The 23898-nt window shown below is 43.1% G+C and overlaps 1 protein-coding gene across 15 annotated transcripts in view; it reads right to left on the reverse strand.

Annotated features, from left to right (window-relative positions):
* The window catches only part of POMT2 (protein O-mannosyltransferase 2), a 38856-nt gene extending 14972 nt beyond the window's left edge, over positions 1-23884 (reverse strand). For 14 of the 15 annotated variants that reach the window (XR_005828837.1, XR_005828834.1, XR_005828842.1 and 11 more), the window contains exons 1-20: positions 23640-23884; positions 22988-23072; positions 22087-22191; positions 20805-20913; positions 20149-20257; positions 18307-18466; positions 15672-15778; positions 14662-14744; positions 13468-13577; positions 11535-11601; positions 10572-10641; positions 9032-9110; positions 8121-8272; positions 6341-6432; positions 5180-5256; positions 3916-3987; positions 3642-3701; positions 3334-3439; positions 1323-1463; positions 576-690 (exon numbers count right to left, since the gene is read on the reverse strand). Coding sequence is in view for 1 of the 15 variants with exons in the window: in XM_040600427.1 (XP_040456361.1) it covers positions 576-690; positions 1323-1463; positions 3334-3439; positions 3642-3701; positions 3916-3987; positions 5180-5256; positions 6341-6432; positions 8121-8272; positions 9032-9110; positions 10572-10641; positions 11535-11601; positions 13468-13577; positions 14662-14744; positions 15672-15778; positions 18307-18466; positions 20149-20257; positions 20805-20913; positions 22087-22191; positions 22988-23072; positions 23640-23884 (2144 nt within the window). In the remaining 14 variants the exon portion in view is untranslated. Of the gene's footprint in view, positions 1-575; positions 691-1322; positions 1464-3328; positions 3440-3641; positions 3702-3915; positions 3988-5179; positions 5257-6340; positions 6433-8120; positions 8273-9031; positions 9111-10571; positions 10642-11534; positions 11602-13467; positions 13578-14661; positions 14745-15671; positions 15779-18306; positions 18467-20148; positions 20258-20804; positions 20914-22086; positions 22192-22987; positions 23073-23639 lie in introns of those variants that run through there. The other variant, XR_005828844.1, reaches the window with a different exon arrangement.
* Positions 23885-23898: the final 14 nt, after the last annotated feature.

The raw sequence follows: 23898 nt of genomic DNA on the forward strand, positions 1-23898 counted from the left end.
GAAAGAAACCAAATGCCCATCAGGGACTGCACAGTTTTCCCTCTCAAGAACACTGCAGCAGATCAGTCCACACAGATATGGGACCTTTTGTTTTTGGGCCATTCTAAGTACCACTGAGGACCTTCTAATCTCTGCCAAACACAACATATATACATAGTACACAGTTCTATTGCAGTATTTTCTCTTAGAAAGCAACAGCTTTGGAGAAAAGCCAGCTGAGAAAACCTACAGTAATGAAGAATTTGGCTGTATTTGAGGGATCTGGCATGATCTAGCATTGGGACTACAATCAGAAACCACTGCACTGTGGGTTCAGAGGAGAATGGTGTTCACACTGAGTGCTGTGATAAAAGGAAGACTCCCTGCAATGGACAGATGTTTTATAATGCATTAATGGGACACAGATGCAGAATCTAATAAAATGTGAGGGTTTAGGACTGGGTTTCATGATGTCTGACAAGTTCAGCAGGGAAGAGAGGCAGAGAAAAAGGCTAAGGATAATTAACAGGCAGTAAGGTATCCATTGAGACAGTGACTGTCACACATTCAGGGAAAGTTCAGTTTTCAGCACTCACCTGTACATGATGAGCAGAACCAGTGCCAGGAACCCCCCTCCATACACTTTTCTAGCTGTAGTGCTAGGTAACAAGAATCCAGCACAGAACTTCAGTAGAGCGTCCCAGGTGATTCCTAGAAGAAGGAAGAGGTAGAAGTTGGGAGCAGTGCAGAGGCCAAAGAACAGAGTTGACAGGTTCAGTCATAGACTGGACTGCCAAAGCTCTGTTAACAGCAGAAGACCTTGTCAATTTTAAAGTTCATTTACCCTAATAACCTTCAGAACTATAGGGATTGTTCTGCATCAGCAGAAGGCTCTTTTTTTCCTACCTTTTGATTTGAATAAATGCAAAAAAGATCTGGGTCCCAGATGCTGAGTTAGTTGGTACAAAATCACACGAAAAACTACCAAGACTGAATTATAAACAGACATGACAGAAAAGTGGGGGCAGCAAACAAAGGGAAGTAACTTGTATAAAAACATGTATTAGAACAGTGAAACAGCAAAGAATAGGAATCACATCTTGAAATTCAAATGCCCTAAGCACTGGCCATGACTGCCTCTTCGGGGTTGTAACAAAAAAAGGACAATTTGGCACTGTGCTGCTTTGTGGAAAACATTTTGAATTAGTCAATGTTTTCAAGCACTTTGCACAAGCAAGCAGAAAACCTATTAAACCCCCCCAAACTTTCAGCCTGAAAACATTCTATTTAACAGAATTTCACCTGTTTCGCTGCCTTGTCTTCTCCCAGACTCTAGTATTTACCTGTCAACATGCTGGAAAAAAGCATGGCAGGAAAGTAGTGGTGAAAGTAGAGAACTCGTCCCATCATAAAAAAAGGGAGGTAATGAAGGAGCCAGCCCAGCGCGATCTGCCCTCCACCATGTAGCATGACTCTGGACAGTTCTGGAACACAAATAAACAGCAGAGGAAAAACTCAGCTACAGCTCCTACTTGCAAACCTTACCACATTAAGTAAACTCAATAGGAATGATCTTTGCAGGAAGCCATGCACTGGTCTGAAATTGCTTCAAGGCTCTGCAACATCCTAGCTGCATTCTTTATAAGCATACAAACACTTTTCAGGAGAACAGTTACTAGAAAAGATATACAAAGGGACTGGCAGGAGGCTGACCATGCTCTATGGTAAGATTGGATTTGCAGTTTCTCAGCATGTATATCAGACTAATTAGGTCATTGCAGTTTCTGATGGTTTTTATTCTCTCTGCAATAAAACTACAAGACATCCAAATGATCCCTTTGCCAGCCTTTCCTGGAAAGAAATGTTGCCTAGCTCTCAGAGCCTGGGGAAGGGAGCGAGAGCTCTGGCGTCTGCATGCAGCTTAGCCAGTAACTTATCGTGTAATTTAATAGTTTCACATCACAATTAAGAATTCACTTCCCACAGGGAGATCTACAAAACAAAGCAACCACTGATGTAAACTGGAACAGTCAAAGTATGACTTTTTAGAATTTGTTAAAAGCTCCATAACCTTGGCACTTGACATAAGAAAGGATCATTGCATCTCTTGCATTTGTCATTTGCTTTGCATAAATATCAGGAAACACTTCTCATTTGAAAACACCATGCATACTACAGTAGTACAGAGCACAGGCAGAACCTGAGAGCCGGGCATTGATCCGATTGGTCTGTCTCCCTTACACCCAAAGCAGGTAGCTCCTTGCAGTACTTTTGTTGAACACCTGTCCTGTTCACTATTGACCTGTTAGAGATATGAAGCTCCCACTCTTTTCCTTGTGGACACTGCTTGATAACCCAAGCTCAGTGCTTTCCCACCCTTGGTATACAAAGTCCTGCCATCCACACAGTTTTAAGGTGCCTGCAGAAGGCATTTATGAAAAGGAAGCCTATTATCAGTAACACATGTATAATAAGTATCTCTACTAGAAAGAACACCTTGGAAGCCTGCAAAGCAGAACAAGCTAAAAACTATGGGACGAGTAGATCTCTGAATCAGGGAAGGTTTCCCTGACATACATTTTATCACCTCCTCCTACTGGTATGTCCAGATCAAATATAGTCTTTCCAACATATATACAACTGGTCATTTCTGAGCTGCAGTAATCTATGTAAGTGAGACCAACTGTGGCCAGCATCTTGTCTCTTGAGCAGCTCATATGCAACTCCCATGCTAGGCTGGGTGATCACCTCCAAAGCAGAGCTGCCATGTGAGCCACTGACTAATCCAAGCCCTAGTCTCCTGCTAGAAAACAAGGTAGCAAAAGCCTACTGAGACTCGTATCTTAGGACCACCTTAAGATGCCAACTTATACCCAGACCAGCTCCAAAATCTCCAGCAAAGGAGTGATAAGACTTTTGAGGAGCCACTGATCACACCTCCTGCCTGGGAGTCACTTCCAGAGCTCTTCTCTTTGGCTAACTGGGTGTCTCAGGGCCCTTGTTGACTTGAGGATTTCTGATCGAGTCTTACAGGCTTAGGAAGTTTGGCAACTAATCAGGAATAGTCTGCCAAGCAAAAAGTGAGATTTGTTCATCAGAGTGATTATTTCTAGGATGGAACCCTTTGTTAACAGTTGCGTTGTTCAGTGCTACACTTTCAAAGCACTATATATTAGTGCTTTGTATGTACAGCTACCTTGAGTATATTCTATTCAACTCAGAGTGTTTTAATACAATATTAAAAAAAAATAAATTTAAATACAGGAGTTCCAGGTTGAGCTTTTCTGTATCAGGAAACCAAGATGTTATAATAGGGATTCTATAATGCAGGGAGGATAGGAAGACTGACCTCACCTTTGAGTTCAGATGTCAGTTGGACACCTCTCTTCAGGGCCACTGCAGTGGAAACTGTTATCAGAAGATATAACCCAATAGTGACCAGATTTAGCCACCAAATCACCTACATAGGAAAAAAAGAAAGATTTTGGACTTTAGGCTGGACATGTGCACAAGAGAGGAAATGACATTCAAGCATAAGAGTACAATGAGAGAGACAGTCCAAAAGGAGGAGGACAAGGAAGAGAATCATTGCCACTGGCAGAAGCAAGACTAAGCTAAAATTTGCTAAAGGCATTGGCTTAGAACCTCCCATTCCAACTTACCGGGTTCCCCAGCAAATAAACCCGATAATCAGTCTCATTGACACCAGAAAAACGCAGGCCCTGAGGAAACAGATGAGAAGGGAGTAAAATGGGTTTCCATCAGTCCAGTTTGTATTTTGCACAGTGTCAAGGGTGAGACAAACTCCCATTCATGTAGCTCAGGTGTTACAAAATAAACCTGACAACACGTTCAATGCAATTAAGAGGTGCCATGCTTCAAGAAGCACAGCAGAACCACTTGAAAACAGAAAGGAAGGTGGATTGATCAATATACCTGGTAGTTAATGGGCCAGTGCCAAGGTTTGGATGTAACTTCATTGTCCTTTGGTTTGAGGCCGCTGTTTCCCTACAGACAAGTCAAAATAAAATTTAAATGAGCAGGCAGTTATGCTGCAAAGCCTGCCCAGCAATGTCTGGGTACACAAACACACATGAATACTCTTCCTGAGTAAAGACTGTTTTCTGTCTACATAAACACATCATCATCTGGAGATGGCCACAATAAGGACAATGAAAGTTTTTATTATTAGTTTGCAAGTGAAAATGTTCTTTGGGTACCATTACAGGCAGTATTCTCTCATTTCTCTTCTTCTGCTTTTCTGTCATTTGAGGACACATATTGCATAAGCAAGACCTTTGTTAATTAAGAGACTACTTTGACAGGTTTCCCTCCACTCTGAAAATAAAAGCCCCAGGAAGATTATTTCCATGGAAACTCATGCAGGTGCTTCTTTACCTGAGACAGTGTTACCACTGGTTGCCATGGAAATGCTCAGCATTAATAATAACTTGCCTGACTACCTTCTTTCTCTTAAGAATCTGAGAAGAGCTTTACAAACACTAGCAAATAAAACCTTAGACTCCTTTCTCAAAATAGTAACTTCTCATTCTTCAGACAAAGGATTGAAGGGCTGGAAGCAAAAGGACTGTGGCCAAGAGCACAAAGAACAATAATAGGGAAAGACTGCAAGAGCAGTCCACCTTGAAAATATTAAATCCAGCTTCTCTTTTTTTTTTTTTTTTTTTAATTTTTATTCAGGGATAAACAGGGAAGACAAAAGCAGAAAACACATCAACTTGATCAACTTTAAAACAAATTAGAAGTTTTCCATTTTCAATCCAAACATTTATTGTTCTCCTAAGTGGCTGTTCAGCTAATTTTCCTGACTTTGACCACAGCAATATCCTCCTGCCTCACAAATACTAACTTAACTTTAAAACCTTTCAGTAGGGTAGGAAAAATTTCCATCTCTCCTTTACAGAACCAGATTTCAGCAGTGGAGGGATTACATAACTGGGCTGTAGCTAGATCACACCAACAGCAGAGCCAGGCATCAAGCCCAAGGCTTCCAAACTTTTAGGAGATTTAGCTGCAAGACCACCCCTTTTTCTAAGTATAAATTCAAGTAGGTTGCTGGGGCATGTAAATTCTGCCCTAGCTTGCAGCCATCACCCAGATCTCTCAGAAAATGCTGTATTTTTTTTGACACAAGAGAAAGGGGGAAGAAAACGATAACCTAGAATTAACGATATCTTACCCGAATCATAACCATGTGGGATTCTAGCAGAATTTCTGCAAAAGAGGGTTTTAAAACATCCAGGCTGATATTGGGCACTTTAGAAAAAGAGAGAAAAATAGATTAGAAGTCTGTATGCTTTAATTTTATTTGCCTCTTTCATGATAAACTAAAATCCTCCTGTGACAAATCTGCTTCCAACACCTCTTTTAATTCACTACGCAATTCATTCCTATTCTAAACACAGAGGCTTGCAGTCAAAAGTATCTCTGAATGAATTTCACAACTGATTTACTCTTACATTTCCTCCTTTACTTCCAGGAGCAAGAGAAACAGATAAAAGTCCATCAAATTTCTAGCTGAAATTAGAGACATATTGTTCATAGGCTGTTGTTTATCTGTAAATGAGCCACAAGTGTGGGAATGTAAAATACATTACAACAGAAGAGGAAATTCTACCAAGTCAACAGCCCAGGATCTCTCTCTCCTTTGGCTTGCATACAGTCACTCTGGAAGGATGACGAACACTAGATTTTTTAATAACTACGATCTTAGCCCAAGTCATCTGCAATTCATGGGAAGAAAATTATATCAAATAATTCAGGCCAAATGAGGCTGTGACACATATCTAACTCCTGGATGAGGCTGCAAGGCCCATCTGTCGTTATTGGCAAACTTAGTCCTCTGTCACATTTCTATTCATTTCTTGACAGTACTGCAAAGTCATTATTTAGCATGCCCCATAAGAGAATAAAATATACCAGAACATGACGGATCCTAGCTTTACCAAAAAAAACAAATAATCATTGAAGTATATATGACATATTCCTATCTATGACAATAATACCTAATTAAACCTATTATGTTAAAAATAACACTGTACTGCAGCATCCATAAAACTTCACACTTTTGTTACCCATGAATATCTCAAAGTTCTTAAAACTCTTTATACTTCCTCTACACTTGAAGCATTATCACCAGCTTACGGTACAAACAGTGAAGTAGAAAAACGCTATGCATCTCTGAACAACTGGCCCAAATTCAGCAAGTTCACACTTGAGCTGGGAAAGAACACACAAATTCCAAACACTGAATGCCACTTCTTGCCATGTGATAGCTCATCCCTTCCTTTAACAGCAAGCCAAGATGTACTCTCAAAGGAAAACTAAATAAATGACTTACACTTAGGGTTAATGTGATCTTCAAAGTTCCAGAGGGAATTGGGGGTCTCCTTCAGGTATGGTGTGCAGGTGACTTCCACTTGTTCCCAACCCCTGAGGAACAGCAGAAGAGTTAGCCACCACCCCACAAAAGATCACTCAATATTTCCAGTTCCTCTCCGTCTTTTTTCCCCATTTAGCTTTATACTTCTCCATAACACCTACCATACCACTCAACCACAGCAGCTGCATTCTGACACACTCGTACATGCTTTAAGAACCACGTAGAAACCAAAACAGATTTGCAAGGCAGCCAACATCAAAATTATACTGAATTTGAACTACATTTCTAACTTTGGGCATCTAAACTAAAAAACCTAGATCCACACATAAGCAGTGGGATTTTTGAAGATGATGCACACTGACAACTAGAAACTACTTCAAGTCAACCCTTACAGTCTATCCAGAAGAAAATCACCATCATTAATTTGAGTCAATCCGTGCCTACAGCAACTGTATTACAGACACAAAAGAATGACTTCAGAAGATCCCACCAACTATCCATTTAGTCTGTCACCCTATTTCTAGCAGGTCACATCAAACACTTTGGGAGACACTGCATCAAACCCTGCAGTAATGTGACAGATTAATAAGGAATTTTCTACTGATCACCACTTAGCAGACTTAACTCCAGTAATTAATTAATTCCATTAATTAATCACCACTTAATTCTCTGAAGGACAGTGATTACTACCCTTTAAATTCCTAAAAAAAATAAAAATCCAATATACTCTAACCATTCTTATTTGCAATTAACAAGTATGTTTTCCCCTCAGCTCTTAATGTCATCAATATTTTGTGGCGGTAACTTCACAGGGTCAATTTGTGTTAGGGGAAAAAAAAAATAATACCCCCTTTCCTGAGTGCTGTTGACAGAGGCAGTGATTTATTTTTTTCAAAACCAATCACATTATCTACCCATATGCCCAGTTTCACTGGTACAGTCTAAATGGCAGCTGCAATTCCTGTGCAGGCAGTCCCCAGAGGTATCTGCCTGCACTGACTATGATTCAGCACCCACAGGATTCCTTAGAAGCCCTTTCTACCATAACACATTGAAGGGAAACATAAGCTAGCAGTAACGGAGGCTGCTCTGGAAAGAGAAGCAACATGACTGCACAGCCTGCTGCTTCAGGATCCATGTTAGCACCCTACACAGTACAGCTCTGCAGATACAGCAGCTTGCTTGGCATTAATCTAGATGTCTCTGTATACACCTCATTTTAATGATGAAAATATATAATTCAAGGACATACTAAATCCCTACCACTGCTAACAGCAGCTTGTTACCATTGCCCTTGCTTCAGGTGCTGCATGCAAAAATGGCAGAAGGTCTTCCAACCACAAATTAATACCAATAAAAAGAAATTTTGAGGATTATGGTATGGAACAGTATGAACTGCCCCAGTTTCTAGCAATTTTTCTGAACCCCAAAGATACAACAGGCCTTGAAGAATACATCTGCCATCCCCTCCTGGACTTACCAGATGACAAGGCTCATGTCTTAGTAAGGGATATTATTTTTCAGAGCTGTATACCTTCACTGTAACAGACTGCATAACCCTAACACAGACCTTCCCCTCTGGTTATGTTTTTGGTACCTGTGAGTTACTTTTTTTATACTTTTAAGGATAAAGAAATGGAGGAAATGTGGTTATTGTTTAGTTTAAAAGTACCACTGAGCAAAGGAACATGCCAGCTCAAGACCTTGCAGGGGTGGAGGGGATTTACATGCTATTTACCATTTTGGCAGAGTCTTTCCAGAAGAGCCCAGTATACACCCTGTGGCCACATGGATTAGCCGGACCTGACTCCGCAGGACTTTGATGAGCTTCCCAGCCTTTCTGCCTACCACTTCGATCCGCCAGAAGTCATTGGAGTCTCCTGTTCCATTCTATCATGCAAACATACCACAGGAGGAAAAAAAAAACACAAAAAAGCCCATAAAAAAGGGAAAAACCCAAACAACTAGAAGACATACAGAATCAAAGCACTGCAAATAGGAACTTCTGAAACTCTTAATGGTAGCAAAGCTAAACAAAGGAGCCCAGGCTACCCGTGCTCAGACTTCACAAGAGAGATTCCCCATCAGGAAGAGATGATTCTAGACATGAGCAACCACTCACAAATACATTTGTGTCTTGTCAACCTTTAAGTTTTTTGCTTCCAATTCAAACTTCACTGTGGCTCAGTTACATTTTAAATAGGGGTAATTTGGCTGCTTCACAGAAGGGGTTTAGGCAACAGCCCCTTGCGTTTGGAAATTCAGCCTTCAAAGCAGATTTCATTTTCGTGATTCAAAATTCTGTCATCATTCTGTCAAAAAAGCGACTTGTCTATGTGACAAGGCCAAATACATAAAATAATTCTTGTCAGAGCATCTTCAAGGTTGTTCATTTTGGCATTTCTGGAGTTGAACGCTGCCAAAGCCAGACTGGCAGTAAAAGCTTAAATTTTTTTCTTATCTGTGCTCACATTAAACAGACCTTAAACATGAGATAAGATACTTCATACCGAATCATCTTCTCCTCCAGTATGGTAGATATACATCTACCACCTTGGCTAACAAACTAAAAAAGCAAGAATAAATCCCAATGGCACAGTATGAACTCTCCCCAAAAGAAGCTTTTATTTTATCTTGCCATTTACTTACTATTCCATAGCCAGTGACCTGGAAATGCTTCCTCGTCAGGGGAGCCTCATGCTGGTGACTGTGAAGATTTCTAGAAGTTCTGCAATGAAAGTAAAAGTCAAACCTCATTTTGTTTTTATGTCTCAGTCAGTTTGTGATAAGAACTTCTGTTCGAGCCACGCAGGAGCTGCCAGCGTTTTGCCCACCGAATTCCAGCCAGGGCCGGGCAGGCCGCACCTTCACAGCCACGGGCCTCCCCCCACGTTGCTCTGAGGTTATGCCACACCAGGCAGGGCCAGAGGAGGAGGAGGGCACGAATAAATCCAACCTACCACCTCCAAGTGGAAAAAACATGGCCGGTTTTGTTCGGTTGGGTGTTTTTTAAAATGAAGAGTAAAGGTGGGGGTAACCAGCCTGCGCTTGACCTCCCCCCGATGATCGGTTTGGGCTCTGAGGGGGAAGACCGTACTATTTATTACTCGGGGGGGGGGGGGGGGGGGGGGGGGGGGGGTAAGTGGCCCCCATTAGCAGCCCCCCGCCCCGGCAGGGCCCGCTAACCGAGGCCGGCAGAACAACGGGGCCAGGTCCCGGCCGGCCCCTCCTCAGCCCCTCAGCGCAGGGCCCCCCCCCCGCCGCCAGCCGCGCGCGAACCGCCCCCCCCGCCCCGGCTATGGCGCGCGCGGCGCACCAGCGCCACCTGCCGGCTCCTCCCCGCAGCGCCGTACTGTCACCTCCCGCGACCAAAACCGAACCAGTGCTGCCTCATCACCGTGTCACCACCTTCGTTATCACACATTCCATTGTATAACCCAAAATTTCAAGGTGGGGTTTTTTGGGGGTTTTTTTGGTTTTGTTTTTTATATAAATCTTAAAATCGTTTTGGAAACCTAAGCCCTGGTCTGTGACCATGCAATACTGAATATACATGTGATTTTTCCAGGCTCATGAGCTTAGAGCTTCTGTTAAGAAATCAAAGCTGCAGCATTGTGGCACAGTGACATTAGACTAGGTGAAGATTAAATATCAAGCCGCCAGGGCTTCCTCGCTTCCGCCTGCGTGCTCCCTGCGGAGAGGGACGGCTCCAGCTGACATTTCAATTCAAAGTGTTTCACTGCGGTGAGCTCAGCGCTGTTGAAAACTTCAGCTGGATACTGCCTATGCACACAGGAACAGGACACTTGCGCTACACAGACAAAAAAACCCACATCCTATTTGCCTAGAAAACTCACAAGTGGGGATAGGCAACAGAACGAGGGTTTTGAAATTGCTTCTTTGCAGAAGAGCTACCCTTAATATTGCACAGCTCAAGTCCCTCTGCTTCTTAGGTAGGTATTTCTAATCAAGTTGTGCGGTTCTGTTAAGTTTCCCATTTAACAGACACCCTTCAAAACAAACCGTAGGAGAAGAACTCCATATACCCCACACTCAAAATGCAGATATACAGACACCTGTCACACAGCCTGCTTGTGCTGGCCTAACCACATAGCCCTCCAGCAAGACAAATCTCCCACTAATTCTACACAATCACGCAATCTCTTTGAATCCCAGAAAATGTCCTTACTCTTTATGTTCCAGACGAATAATATCTCCGTGCCTCACAAATTCCACAGGGCTCGAGGGGTCTGACAGATCTGCAGAAGGAAGGCAAACTAATCATATCAATGCACTGACAAACATAGCGGGGTCTTAGAACGTTTCTTGGGAATGCTCGTGCCTCAAGCTGACAACACAAGGTAAACTGATTTGTCGACTCTAAGCTTGGTGTAAACCAGTTTACAGTTTAAAGACCAGCCCTGAGGGCTACTCCAAAGAACATGACCCCAAGCAGCACATACTGCCCTTAAATAAAGAGGATGCCTGGTCAGGCTAACTGAACACCAAAACTATATTTATTTATTTATTTCATTAACTAAAAATGATTCTTGCAACACTGATTATAATTTTGTTATATCTAACTTATTCGCATTTTTTGTTGTTTTAGACAGCTCTTGTTAATTTTTATATACACATGTTGCAGGTGAAGAAAGGAAACTGCCAGACCAAACATTCCTCAGCTACACTAGAAGATACTCTAAAAGAACAGATGTATGTACAAACCATAGATCCTCACGTTCGGTATTCTCATCTTGTCTCAAGCAAGCACCCACGCAAATCAGTTGACCACAAGATATCATAAAGTACCAGAACCCATCTTCTCCAGGACCCATAGCCCAATAACAGATTCCACAAAATACTAAGTTCAGATTAATTTCCTCCGTTATTTGCAGCCCTACCTAACTGAAAAGTTGTCAATGCAACCTTCAGCTGAGAAAAGCTCATTTACTTTTAGCTGTACGATCTGGAGAAAAAAACCCAACTCACGGTAGACACAAACTGTTAACTGAGATGAAGCCAGATTCCCCTTGTTCTTCCTTCTCTCTCCCCTCATATCCACAAATGATACTGTGCCCTAGAGGGAACTCAGAGTATTTAAGTGAAAAACAGAAGTAGCAATTATAAAAGATATTTTACTGGTATTTGTTACCTGTATCCAAATCAGGTTTCTTTATAATCCACAGGTTATTCAAATCTTTATGCAAGTAAGCAGTGACCTGAAAGCACAGGATAAATTACTTTACCGAACAAGAAAAAAGCTGTGATAGCAGACACACATTTGCCAGCATACCAAAGTCCCAAACAAATGCACCAGTCCCATGGAAACCCTGGGATGACTTTCATGATAGTGCCCCATAGAAAGTCAGTTACTGGCCACTCCTTAACCCAGATCACACCTTTTGTTCAGCGTATAGCCCGTACACTCAGGAGCATTACAAGTAATGGCAGTTCACACACATCGTGAGTAACGAACAGCCTCTGACCACACAGCTTGACCCTACTTCAGACGCTCCTCCTACAACAACAGGATATCCAAACCTGACCTTTTTGAATAATCACTGACCAGTCAGGAGATAGAAACAGCACTGGCTTTACAGACAGACATCGCTAGCAGACAACAGGCTGCCTGTGACAACCATAATACTTCTGCCAAAAGATGCAGGCAAGGTAAGGATTCAGGGATCAAATGTTAAAGCCACACACGTTACCTAGCTAACCCTTACCGGCTTGCTCAGCCTCACAGAGTAACTGCTCCTACTGCTACCATGGCCAGGAGAGACCACCTGGCCCCAGGGTGCTGCCCCAGAGAGCAACCTTCCCAAGCAGCATGAGGAACCATGCCCACTTTGCTCACCCTCCTCTTCCAGCAGCAGCAAGCCCTGCCCTGTGGGACCCTAGCCCAGCAGTACCAGACCTGTGCCTGCCACTCAGGTGGGATGGCCCAGAGGGCAGGTGAGAGGCAGAACATACAGGAGTGTCTGAGGTGTAAATTCCCTTCTCTCCATAGGCCCCTACCCTTGCTTGACGTCCAGTGCAGGGAGCACAGTGGGGGAGAATCTCCACCTTTTCCCACTTACCCTCAAGGAAACTCCCATCAGCATCCTCTCTAAATCCCCCCTCCCTGCTTTTAGCGTCATAAAGAACGCTCTGCACTCAGATTTTGCATATCCTTGAGCTAGTTTTGGTATGACATCTCCATCTATGATAATAAACATCAATGTCAATTTTTGGTTGGGAAGAACAGCAGGAAAAGATTGAGACAAAGCTGTCATTTCTGAAAACTTCTTCCTCACCACACAGACTGAAGGGAGTTAAAAAACACTTGTTCTTCTCTGGCAACTTCCTTTCAAGGAGCTCAGAGCAATTTTTAGACACTAACATGCAAAACACAAAACACATCTTGGGAAAGCTGCAGAAGCTGCAAAGATTTGTGAAGCTTGATGACGGACAAAAATAAGAAATCAATTTCTGTATTACTTAATTAGCAATACTTACATGATTTCTGTTTTTTACTTTGCTTAATCATTTGTTCAGAAGCCCTTAGAGAGTTCAGATAGTTTCATTATGGCTAGCTTACTGATGTACAGATATCTAATTTAATGAGCAAAGCCTTACACACTCTTTGGTGACAGATGAAGAAAGTAAGACCTAAAAGGAGAATAATCCATGCAAAGTGACAGAGGCCAGTGGCAGGAGTGAAAACACCACACAGTCCTGTTGCTTTTAAAAGATAGCAAAGAAACCTGTAAGATAATTTATTTGTATTAAACGTAAGTTTTACAGCCTTCCTCTCATTATGGAAGATTATTTTTAAGTCCTCTTGGCCTCCATCTGTGGAGGGTAGTCTTGGTACTACAATGAAGCCTTGTTACTGTAAGTCACCTCTCTGGTGCAAAATGGTAGGCTCTCTTCCAGAACCCTTTTTACTCACGATTTCCAAGCCAAGTGCACAGCTGTGGCACCAAGAGGGTAACAGATGATGAGTAAACACACAGCTCCTGTCACAACAGCCTCTAATGCTAAGTGCAATGGGAGCAAGTCAATGGTTGTAGTCAGAGGCAGCACTACCACAGCACACCAACCTGCTGCTGGCGAGCCCCAATGCCCTCCGGGTAGAGGTGCCAGTGGGAGTGAAGGTATCCTCCTGCCATCCGAAGGTTCTTCATTGTGACCACAGACCCATACGCCAAGTCTACATGGGAAGGAAGAAGGAAAAAAGACAAAAGGCAGCTCTCCTATAAATATTCCCCCCTCCCCAGCTGGTCTGCAGTGCTCTGATTAGGCATGCATTCTGCTTTGTTTTGATGAAAGCTCATTTCCTGTTTGACACATTACTCCAAGCAGCTCATTGCAAGCTTACCTTCCAGCCCCAACCACAATTCAGTAAAACTGCTACATAACATTTAGCTGACACACTTCAAATTCTCCCACCTAGTTTTAACACAAACGAAAGTGCTAGTTCTTCTGTAATCTCAATAACGAGACGTTTTGGGATTGCTTTCCATAAGAATATACAGTCAAATTAAAGCACTGTCAAGTCTGAAAAGCATGTGACTACTTGGAAGCTCCCCTACAGCAATACAAGAGGGAAGGGAGGCAAGCTCCACCGTCAGCGGAGCTGATCCTCTCCCTGGCTGAAGACACTGTCCTTCACAGCCTCCCAATACAAGTCTTGGAGACTGGACCTGATGCTCTTCCGGCAGCAGAGCTCTGGAGCAGGGCACAGCCAAAGAAAAGCTGAACTAATCAGAAAGCTGTATCATATTAAAGGCTCAACAGTCCCTAGCCAGCTGAGGATTAGGGAACAGCCATAGAGCCATCTTCCCCCTAAATTCACATGCATGCTGAATACAACATAGCTGAACCAGGGGTATGCTGTGTCACAAAGGAGTTGATAGTTTTCATTTACACATATTTTGGAAACAAACCCCACATCTGAACACCTAAGGTGAACAGGACAAATTTGTCTCAGGCAAAAAATAAAAGCCAAAAAATAAGAAGATGCATGCACACAAAACTGTGAAATTCCTCAAAATGGCACATTTCCCTCTAGAAGGAATACAATAAAACAGCTAGTGATGGCACACTAAACAGTGTTATTTTCAGCCTTTTTCTTTTCTGTTGATAACATAAAACTGCAGAGAGGAACAACATGGATCTGACCATGACAGTATAACCTGCGCTGTCCTGCACTGAATCATAAGAGACGCTATTTTTATTTAAACCCTTATGTACACTGACAACACTCAGAGCGGTTTATTCCTTTGGATACTTACGCTCTGGAACAGAGACATTATGAAGATTGTTCCCGATCAGCTGGGACTGAAATGCTGAGCTGAAGAAACCATCCCCAGGACCACTACAAAAAGAGAGCAAAGAATGTGACAATTCAAGGTCTGGCAAAACAGGCATACAAAGCCCTGTCACGCATTACCAAATTGTGTTTACATAAGGAAAACGATAAAACCAGACATGGCATCAGGAGAAAAATTACTTTCCCTTAGGTGCACACCATTCTAAGTTGTGAATCATAGCAGACAGAAAGAGTCTTGCAGAAAATTGTCCAGACCTGCAAGGCCTTGAGGTCACACTGGCACTGGACAAAGCACCATCGACCACCTTTGGAGGTGTTCTTATGACAAACTGACCCACTGTCAGGTTAGATCTAAGAAAGACTCTCTCTGTGGCTTCTTAAGCCTCATTTCTGCTCAGAGATTAGTGGTAAGACCAGCTGACAAACTGAAAAATAACAGATTTAATTTTATATTCCTTTTTTATGGCAAAATGCTTATTCATCTCATCTCTCAATGCTGCCATATTACTTGGACGAACATTACTTGGCCATTTTACTAGCTGTTGTGTTCCTTCCGCGTAAAAAGCACTCCTTGGATGAAGGCATTCAGAGAAGAGTCCTCCCTTTGGGTACACTCAGACTTTTTTAGTCACAGCCAAAGCAATTGCGGTTTTTTTTCCAAATTTCAAAACTAAAAAGAATGGAGTTGAGACACTTTCAAGGTCCAGGCAGAGAGGAGGAAAAAACAAGACAGAGTTTGGTTGGGATACTTGCTTGGCATTTCATAAAATCTCAAGTTCAAATTCAGTTTCATTGCCAGTTTGGCCAGAGCCTTTCTGTAAGAATAATGCAGGAGTCTGGGAAGGGAATTAAACAAAGACACAGCTTGTGGCTGTGCTTCTGACACTGAAAATGGAGAAATCCATAATCAATAGCTTTTAATTCAAAGCAAAGACAAGTGATTCTTCTTCTGGAGAAAACATTGTGAAATACCTTTTATTTAATACTGTAAAATGAACAGCAAACATAGCCGTGTAGAGGGCAAGCGGGAGCAGGATGAGGCAGAGTACACGAGCCAGTAAATGCTTCCCAAACATGACCTGTAACAAACACAACCTGGATCAAACAGTGCAGCTGCAGGAACAACTCTGCTCCTTACTTCACAGGATTTTGAGCAGCAGTCCTATAGTTGGAGCCTGCCGTGCAAGCAAGCTCAGCAGGCTGCAGAATTATCTTAAAAAGGCCTAAAGAGAGGTAAAAGCTTAGGCAGACTTGCTGTGCACCTCCAAAAGCTGGAGCTGTGATACCCTGAAATGTCAGAGTCTTGGGAGGAAGACAATAACAGGTAATAGGAGAGTTTGACCTTCCAAAGCACCGAGCATCCCTAACTTTGGCAAAGGTGGCGAGGCAGCTCCCACTGACAATACTTTGAAAACAAGGACCTTGTTTACCCGAGTGGTACAGATTTTGATACAAAAAAAAAAATCACAGCAAGGAGATGGCTTCCAGAACATTACATGTCAAAGCTAAGCATAGGGAAAACAGAAATTTGTTCTGCCAACAAGTCTCCCAATGCAAATGTGAATGCAACCACGACTTCTTGGGGACCAGGTATGCTTCCTTCACAGAAGCCAGCTCACTTAGCAAGGATGTTCTCACACTGCAACTTCTGTGGCTGCTCAGCCAGAAGTTACAGAGAAGTCAGCAACAAAACCTGTGAGTGTTTCAGCTGCCTTTTATTTAAGCCACTTGGAAAGGGGCTTTGTACACAAATGCCCAAGAATTAATCACATATTCACATCCAACTGACACTGTTAGTAGTACAGTAAATAATGTAAAATGCAGCATGGGTAATAAATAGCTGTGGGCAAAGAAAACATAGCAAAAACTGTTTGCTAAACATCCGCATCTAACTTCAGAGTGGATGAAGGCAGATGTACTTGCTATCCTCCATATTATTTTTACATGGTACCTATCACAAAATGATTAAGCTAATCATTCTTCCTCCTTTAATACCAGATCCAAAGATTTCCAAAGTAATGGAAAAAGAGTGGAACACATTACAAAACTAAGAACTTACTGAAATCAACAAAGGAAACAGTTACTCAGCTCAAGTACTTCAACAGAACACTTAATAACCACCGGGCACTTGGAAAAATGCTGATTGATGGTACATAACCAAATTTATGCAGTGGAGAGGCACACAAATTAACCTCAAGTTCCCTGCTCAAAATGACCACACCATGCTTCAATCTTTGTGAAAAGGTTTTCTTAACTACAGACCTCAATGCAAAGTCAAAAAAGAAAATGCACATAAAGGACAGCGTTGAGCAAACCAGAACAGCAGACCAAGATGAGCTGAGAATTATAGGAATCAAATTAGTCCCCCAAACATTGCATGTAAATAATCATGAGTAGTTTCCTAAAAAATGCAGAGATAAGTTATTCAGGCTTTCAGGGGTTTAATCCTCACTTTTTTTTATTATTTTTTTATTTCTCTCCTCAAGGACCAAGGTTGCCAAATAGTTATTCAGAAAGCAACTACCTTCTGGAGTAAATTTCTTTACATATTCTAAAACTCAGGGGCTTGTTGCCTTTGCTGCCAGCAGCTCAAATGAAATCACTGTGCAGTCGTCTGCTGGCAGAAAGCTTAGACATGATGGATTTGTTCCATTTCAAATGCAATTAACTGACTTTGCTCAAGAACTGCTTCTCTGGAGCTGGAACATTGCATCTTTGCAGCCCATATTGATTCACATTTATCAGAGAAAACAAATCACAGCAGGAATAGAAGAAGTCCCCCCAAATCCCCACTGTTTATGACACAAACAGGACAAAAAAAACAGTACGTGAAAGAAATGAGTTTTCAAGCCTCAGAAGAAGCTGAAACAAGAGGAGAACTGAACACATTTTAAAACACGTGCTTGAAGAATCTGTTTTCCTGCTGATTGCAAGACAGCAAATGGTACAACAAAGTATTTCTCCAAATAGCAGATTTCACAGTCCCCAAATATAAAATGTACGCTAGCAAGTCTTCTAAGAACTAAAATGTGTGTGAAATCAAGCAGGCTATAGCTGCCTTCACCCTCAGGATTGGCTCATGATGGACTATAGCATACTACTGCTATGTGGCCTGTGCCCTCTTACTCTCATGAAGCAGCCTGAGCTTGCGCTGTTTATGCAAACTAGGTGCTGCAAGACACAGGTATGGCTGCCAGGCAGCACACACTCCTCTGAGTGTCATCTAACAGTGCTGGACAACACCTTGCTGTTGATGCTGATGATGAACATACAGCTATTCCCAATGAGCATTTTTAGCCTAGATTGAACTAAAATTCATCCAACTGGAAAAGTAATAGTTTCTTTCAAGAACAAGCAACAGCCTTTTTGCTGTGCTCTTATGACATTATATCCCACTAACATGTGTGTGTTTGGGTTTTTTTCGAATGTATGGCAATAGTTTTTCCACTATAAACTTCAGTTTTAATTACCACCGTCCACCTCAGATGCCCCTGTTGGCTGCAGGCAGAGTATCACTGTTTGGCTAGTTACACGGTTGTCAAAGACTAGGATAATTACAAAGCAAACAAAACAAATAAACCCTTAACGTAAAGGTTTTGACACTCACCAGTGACAGGCTGAGGTTCCCCAGCAAGTCCCATAGGTCATAGATTGTGTTCAGGCCAACCAAGAGGACTACAAAAAGGCCAACAAACTTTACGCCCATTGCCCCAGCAAGGTTCACGCCAGTCAGACTCAGCCAGAACCACCAAGAAGCAGAAAATGGCCTGCAGGATGGATAAAGGAGGTCACTAAATAAACGATGGCTACATGAACGGGCATCTGTGATCAGAAAAATAAACAGCAAATTGGTTACCCTGCAAAGTTACATTCCATCTTCTCAGGAGCCCATGAGGAATAGAAAGACAAGTTTTTCATTAATTCTAGAATGATGCAAGGATACTGCCTTCAGATACAGGCTTGTGAAGTCTTGATACAGGCTTCAGAAAGGCTCAACACTTAGGCCTGGGCAGCCCTACATGTTCCCCTTTAAGGAAGGGAACAGACACCAGGTATAAGATGAAAAACTAGTCTGAGAAAGTCTGACACATGGAAGATCTGAAAATAGAAACAGGACTTTTGCTCCATAAAATGCGAACTTACTTCTCTCAGAAAGCTAAGGATGTGGGGGAGAACAGGGAGGGAAGAGTAGTCACTCCTCCTAAAACAGAAAGGCCATAGTGGAAAACATCTACCCAAAGCACAAACAGAAGCTACAGCAAAAAGCAAACAAATTAAAAACTAAACAATTGAACCACAGAGAAAAGATGACAGCAGAATTTAAAACCCTTTTCCTACTGACTCCTGATGTCTTGACACTTGTATTTTAACTAAACAAAATCTCTGTGACTGCTATGCAACACAATAGCTACAGCTGGCTTTCAATTTGCATAAAATTAAAGAGTTAAAAAACAGGATTAGCTCTAAGACATGCAAAGTAAGTTAAGGTCAAAGCACACAGAGCTGATCAAACCCTGCCCTGTAACTTAGTGCTTGCACTCCCTGGGGTATGTGTTGTAGATGACCGTGGCCTTGGACGGCCTTACATGACACCACAGGCTGCGTTTTAGCCATCTGTGCTGTAGTCACGCTAAGAATTTATATGATCAGTTCTTGAATATTTCATGAAACAAAACCTGCTCATATAACCTTTGTTATATTGCTTTTTGTAAACCTTTATGTCTTTGAATTCCAGATGCATCGTGGGGAACCTACTCTGTACAGCTGAGCCACAAAGAAGGCTTCCAACATATCCAAATACCTATAAAACACCACCCTCCTCTAGATGGGTCTATAGCAAATATCCTCAGCAACTTGACTACTTTATTCAGAAATATCCTGGCTATATTTCCCTCAGATTTTTGGTATCAATTCTCTAACACCAACAAACTACACTATTTACCACAGCTAGCAGGATTTTGTAAGTGCTTACAGGATCACAGTCACAGATGAACTGTTTCTCCACCCTGAAGGCAAAGGGACTGGTTTTAGATAACAAATTAATATTTTTGCCATTAAGGTGCAAAGCCTTGAACAAGTTACAACCATCCTTCACTCCTCCTCCTCTGAACTACAACACCCTACACTCGCTTTCTCTCTTGTCAAGTTCTAAAAAGCTTTAACCTTCATTTTCAAGATTTGCAGTTCCATAAACATTTATTTCTGCTGAAATTTCCTTTCATGCTAGAATAACCTATTAAGTCTCTCTCCCTGTTTACCCCAGCCACACCACCTCTTCCTAACTTCACAAACCCAGATAACTAAAAACTTCTCTCCCCTACGATGAGCATTTTCACCTCCAAATTTCCTGAAACAATCTCATCTCAGCCATTCACCAAGTGGCAGACATGTTTTAGTACTCTGAAAGTTGAGTACTTACAATTTAAAAAAATTACCATAGTTATCTTACCTATTCGCACAGCCGTTGCATTTCACCATACTCAGAACAGCTCCCATGAGGAAGAACATGAGAATGGGATCCAGTAGAATATATTGGGACAAAGTAATACATCCTGTATCTGCAAAGATATTTCAGATATTACCTATGAAAAATTAATATGATGGGTATTTTAAATCTCTGTGCCTCGGTATCTGTGTGTCCTCACAAAACTCCAGTTGGGTTAACTCCATTTGCAATGTTAATTTCTCCACTGGGCTCAATTCAACAAGGAACTTTACTCATTTCTTACTGAGAACTCTTCCACAGTAATGCAGTAGGCTGTTAGATACCTCTATAATTCATATGGGAGACATCAATATTTCATTAGTGCACAAAGTCATTCCTGACCATCCACCTTCTAAAAATTCTTAAAATTGAGGTAAAATGTAGTCCAATGCTGTGGTCGTGCAGATAACAGAACTACCTATGAACTAAACAAGACTGTAAAATTCTCGAGGGGACCACCAATTACAAAGACTCATATACAGATAAAGCAGAATTACTCTGCCTCTGGGAACCTCTCTCATTAACTCCAAGATCCCCTGGCTAGGTAACACACAATAATCCAGAAATAAAATTCTCTGAACAATTAACCTGCTCAATTTTGCTGTAGCAGGAACACCTACCAAAAATAAGGATGAAAGCTGTGAGTAATGCTGCTGGCAGTGACTTTGACAGTTCCAGCACTGTGAGGTAGGCGAAGGGAACCAGGCAGGAACCAAGGAACGCACAGAACTGCAGAAGATAATGATCATGGGAGAAGTTATAATCCTGCCCCAAGGTGAATATACACTCACACCCTTTCCCTTCCTTCATCTTCCACACCTACCAACAACAGGAGGTGTTGCAGTAGCTGAACTGACTCACTAAGAACATCAGATAAAAGCCAAATGAACAAAGACACTGTTCAGAGGACAGCTGCTTGCTCTGTTCTGTAGAGGCATCAGTTACAACAGTCAGTCATTCTCTTGCTAGACTACATCAGATATTCATTAAAAGATATGTCAAGTAGGTGCACTACACATCCACCATACTCAATTTATTTTAACAAGATATTAGAATATGAAATCTAACAACAGAACACACCTGTACCTTACATCTTTAGCAGACCAGTATCGCCTCCCCTACAGAAACAAGGCTGAGGATAGTTGCAGAAGAAAGAACAGAAATCAAAAGAGAAGCAAGCAGCATCACAGTAAAATGTGTTCTCTTCAATTTCTGGTTTTAATACTTCTCCCTCCTTTGACTCAGATAAATCTAGAACCATGAATTACTGGAGACCTGGAAACTAAACCAAGAAAATATGCCTTCCCATTTTGTATTCTTCTTTTCTAGGTCCTAGCACTTGGCCGCTGTTTCTTCTTTTAACTCGTGTTATCTGCAGTCAGTGTTACGGCTCTTGGTCTTCCTAAACAGCAGTACAGCCAGGGTTTCAGACAGAATACCACTCTGAACAGTAATTCCCCCCACCTCCATCAGCTTACTCAGCTCAGTGTCACTGGTGGTGGTGGCAAACTGCAGGTGGCAGTGGATAATCCTGGCTTTTTGACATCCTTGGCTCCCCAGTAGAGCAGCCAGGAACAATGAACGGAGCAAGCAGAAGCCCAGGTTCAGCAACATTCCCTTTGCAGAACAGGCAAGGTATCTGTCCCACTCAGAAACGCAGTCCCACTAATTAGCAGCAAAGGTTGCCCTCAAAAATCACCTTACTTTCTTACCTGGCCTCTCACAGCCAGATATTAAAGACTTATTCACAATACAACCACTAACACTTTTCTAAGGTGCTTAAAGACAAGGCACAAGGCTAAACAGACATCTGATCCAAAAAAGATGTTCTTATGACATAACACTCTGTCCTGAAAAGCACAAGAGAGCTAACCAGCTTGATACTAGCCTGTAGAGCCTTACCCCTCTCATTCCCACGTAGTTGTGCTGCTCATATCTGTCTCCTGGCTTTTGGAAAGGAAATGTGCCATCATATCCACTAAGGTAGCCAGCAAGTCCAATCAGCATCTGAAAAGGTGACAAAAAATAGTTAGGGAAATTGCATTGGAGGAAGGAGCATCCAAGCCAACAGCAGGTAAGGTTTTTACAGAAGCCAAGTCTGATCCAGAGGATAACCACTTAATCCAGACACATCACCCAAACAAGAGCTTATGTATGTAATTGATATGCATACATACTGCCCTTCGTCTAAAGGCAAAATCAGAAGGGATCAGAAGGACTTTGGCTGCCAGCTGTAAGGATGACTGCAAGCTCAAGAGAAATACCAGGTGTGGGATTTAGCCTAGAGAATTCCGTCTCCCATAGCTCCCTATTCCTATCGTTTAAGGAGGCTCAGCCTGAAAGGAAAACAACCTTTCCAAGGCAGGAAGAGTATATCTTCATCCACACTGCACACTGTTGTTTGAACAAGTTCTCTGATTACAGACTAGTAAGTCAAGGCTTTCAGGGTCCTTTGTGGTAGGCATCTCATTTGCACACAAGCTACCAGGAGCTGCTTGGTTCCTTTTAACTGTAGCCTTCTATTACATATCCCCTTCAAACCACAAAAGAGCCACTTCATTGTTCAATTCAAGCCCTTCAAATACCCACCATGCGACACTGTTTCATTTTCCTACATTCAAAGTATTTTCATAAAGAAAAGATGCAAGCTGAGGCTCTGGATACTGAATGTAAATTACCGTAACACCAACAACAGTTAGGAAAGGTACTGGTGTTCATCACATCCATCTGCCAGAAGGAAGGGGAAAAGTTTTGTTGGCCCACTTCTTTGGCTTCTAAAACACGTAACAGAAGAGCAGTTTACCTTCCCCAGAGGGGGGTGGACATCAAAGAAGAAGGTCCGATTAATGTAGTAACTGCCCATCTTCCCAAAATGAGTTTCATCCCAACTGGAAAAAAGAAAAAATAACCAACCACCAAGACAGTAAAAAAACTCCAGGAAGGTCTTTTTACTCATGTTTTTCATCGTATAGGGGGTTTGTGCCATACATTTGGCACGAGACAATGTGTTACATTCACTGGGAAATTGCAGCGGGTACTTCAGCCATTCTAGGCAGCGCCCTTTTTAAAGAGTTTAGCACCCAAAACCTCCAGCCTGCCCTTGTGATTCCAGATTGAGTTAAAAGACGTTAAAGTGTCAGCCTGCAACCCACCGATCTCCCAGGCGGCCCCCCTGAGGCCTGCTCCCCTCTCCGCACGGTGTCCCGAGAGCCGCGGGGAGAGCGGGGCCGGGGCTGGCGGCGGGGCCGGGGCTGCCCTGCGGCCCTGGCTCCCGGGGGCCCGTCCCGCCCCCCGCCCGCAATAAACGCGGGTCCCCTCCCGACCGGGCGCCTGGCAGCGGGGTGGGGGAATGAGGAAGGTCCCCCCCGGCCGCGGGGACACGCCCCCCACCCACCCCAAGCCAGGGGTTCGGGCCCAGCCCGCCGGAGGGGCCCAGGCCCCGGCCCGGCCCGTACCAGACGTGCGGCGGCTCCGGCAGGCGGTAGAAGCGGGAAGCGAAGCTGAGCAGGGTGACGAGGGCCAGCGCTGCCGGGCGAGCCGCAGCGGGAGGGGTGGCGGGGCGCGGCGCCGCCGCCGGCAGCCGGCGGGACTCCCGGTGCCGCAGCGGTCCGCCGTGCGGGCCCGCCCCGGCCTGGCCGCCCCCCGCCGCCGGCATCCGCGGGGCTCCGCCGCGCGCAGCACCGGGCCGGGCGCGGCGCATCCTGGGAGACGGAG

This window comes from Falco naumanni, chromosome 7, assembly GCF_017639655.2.
Source record: "Falco naumanni isolate bFalNau1 chromosome 7, bFalNau1.pat, whole genome shotgun sequence".
In the NCBI taxonomy this organism is placed as follows: Eukaryota; Metazoa; Chordata; class Aves; order Falconiformes; family Falconidae; genus Falco; species Falco naumanni.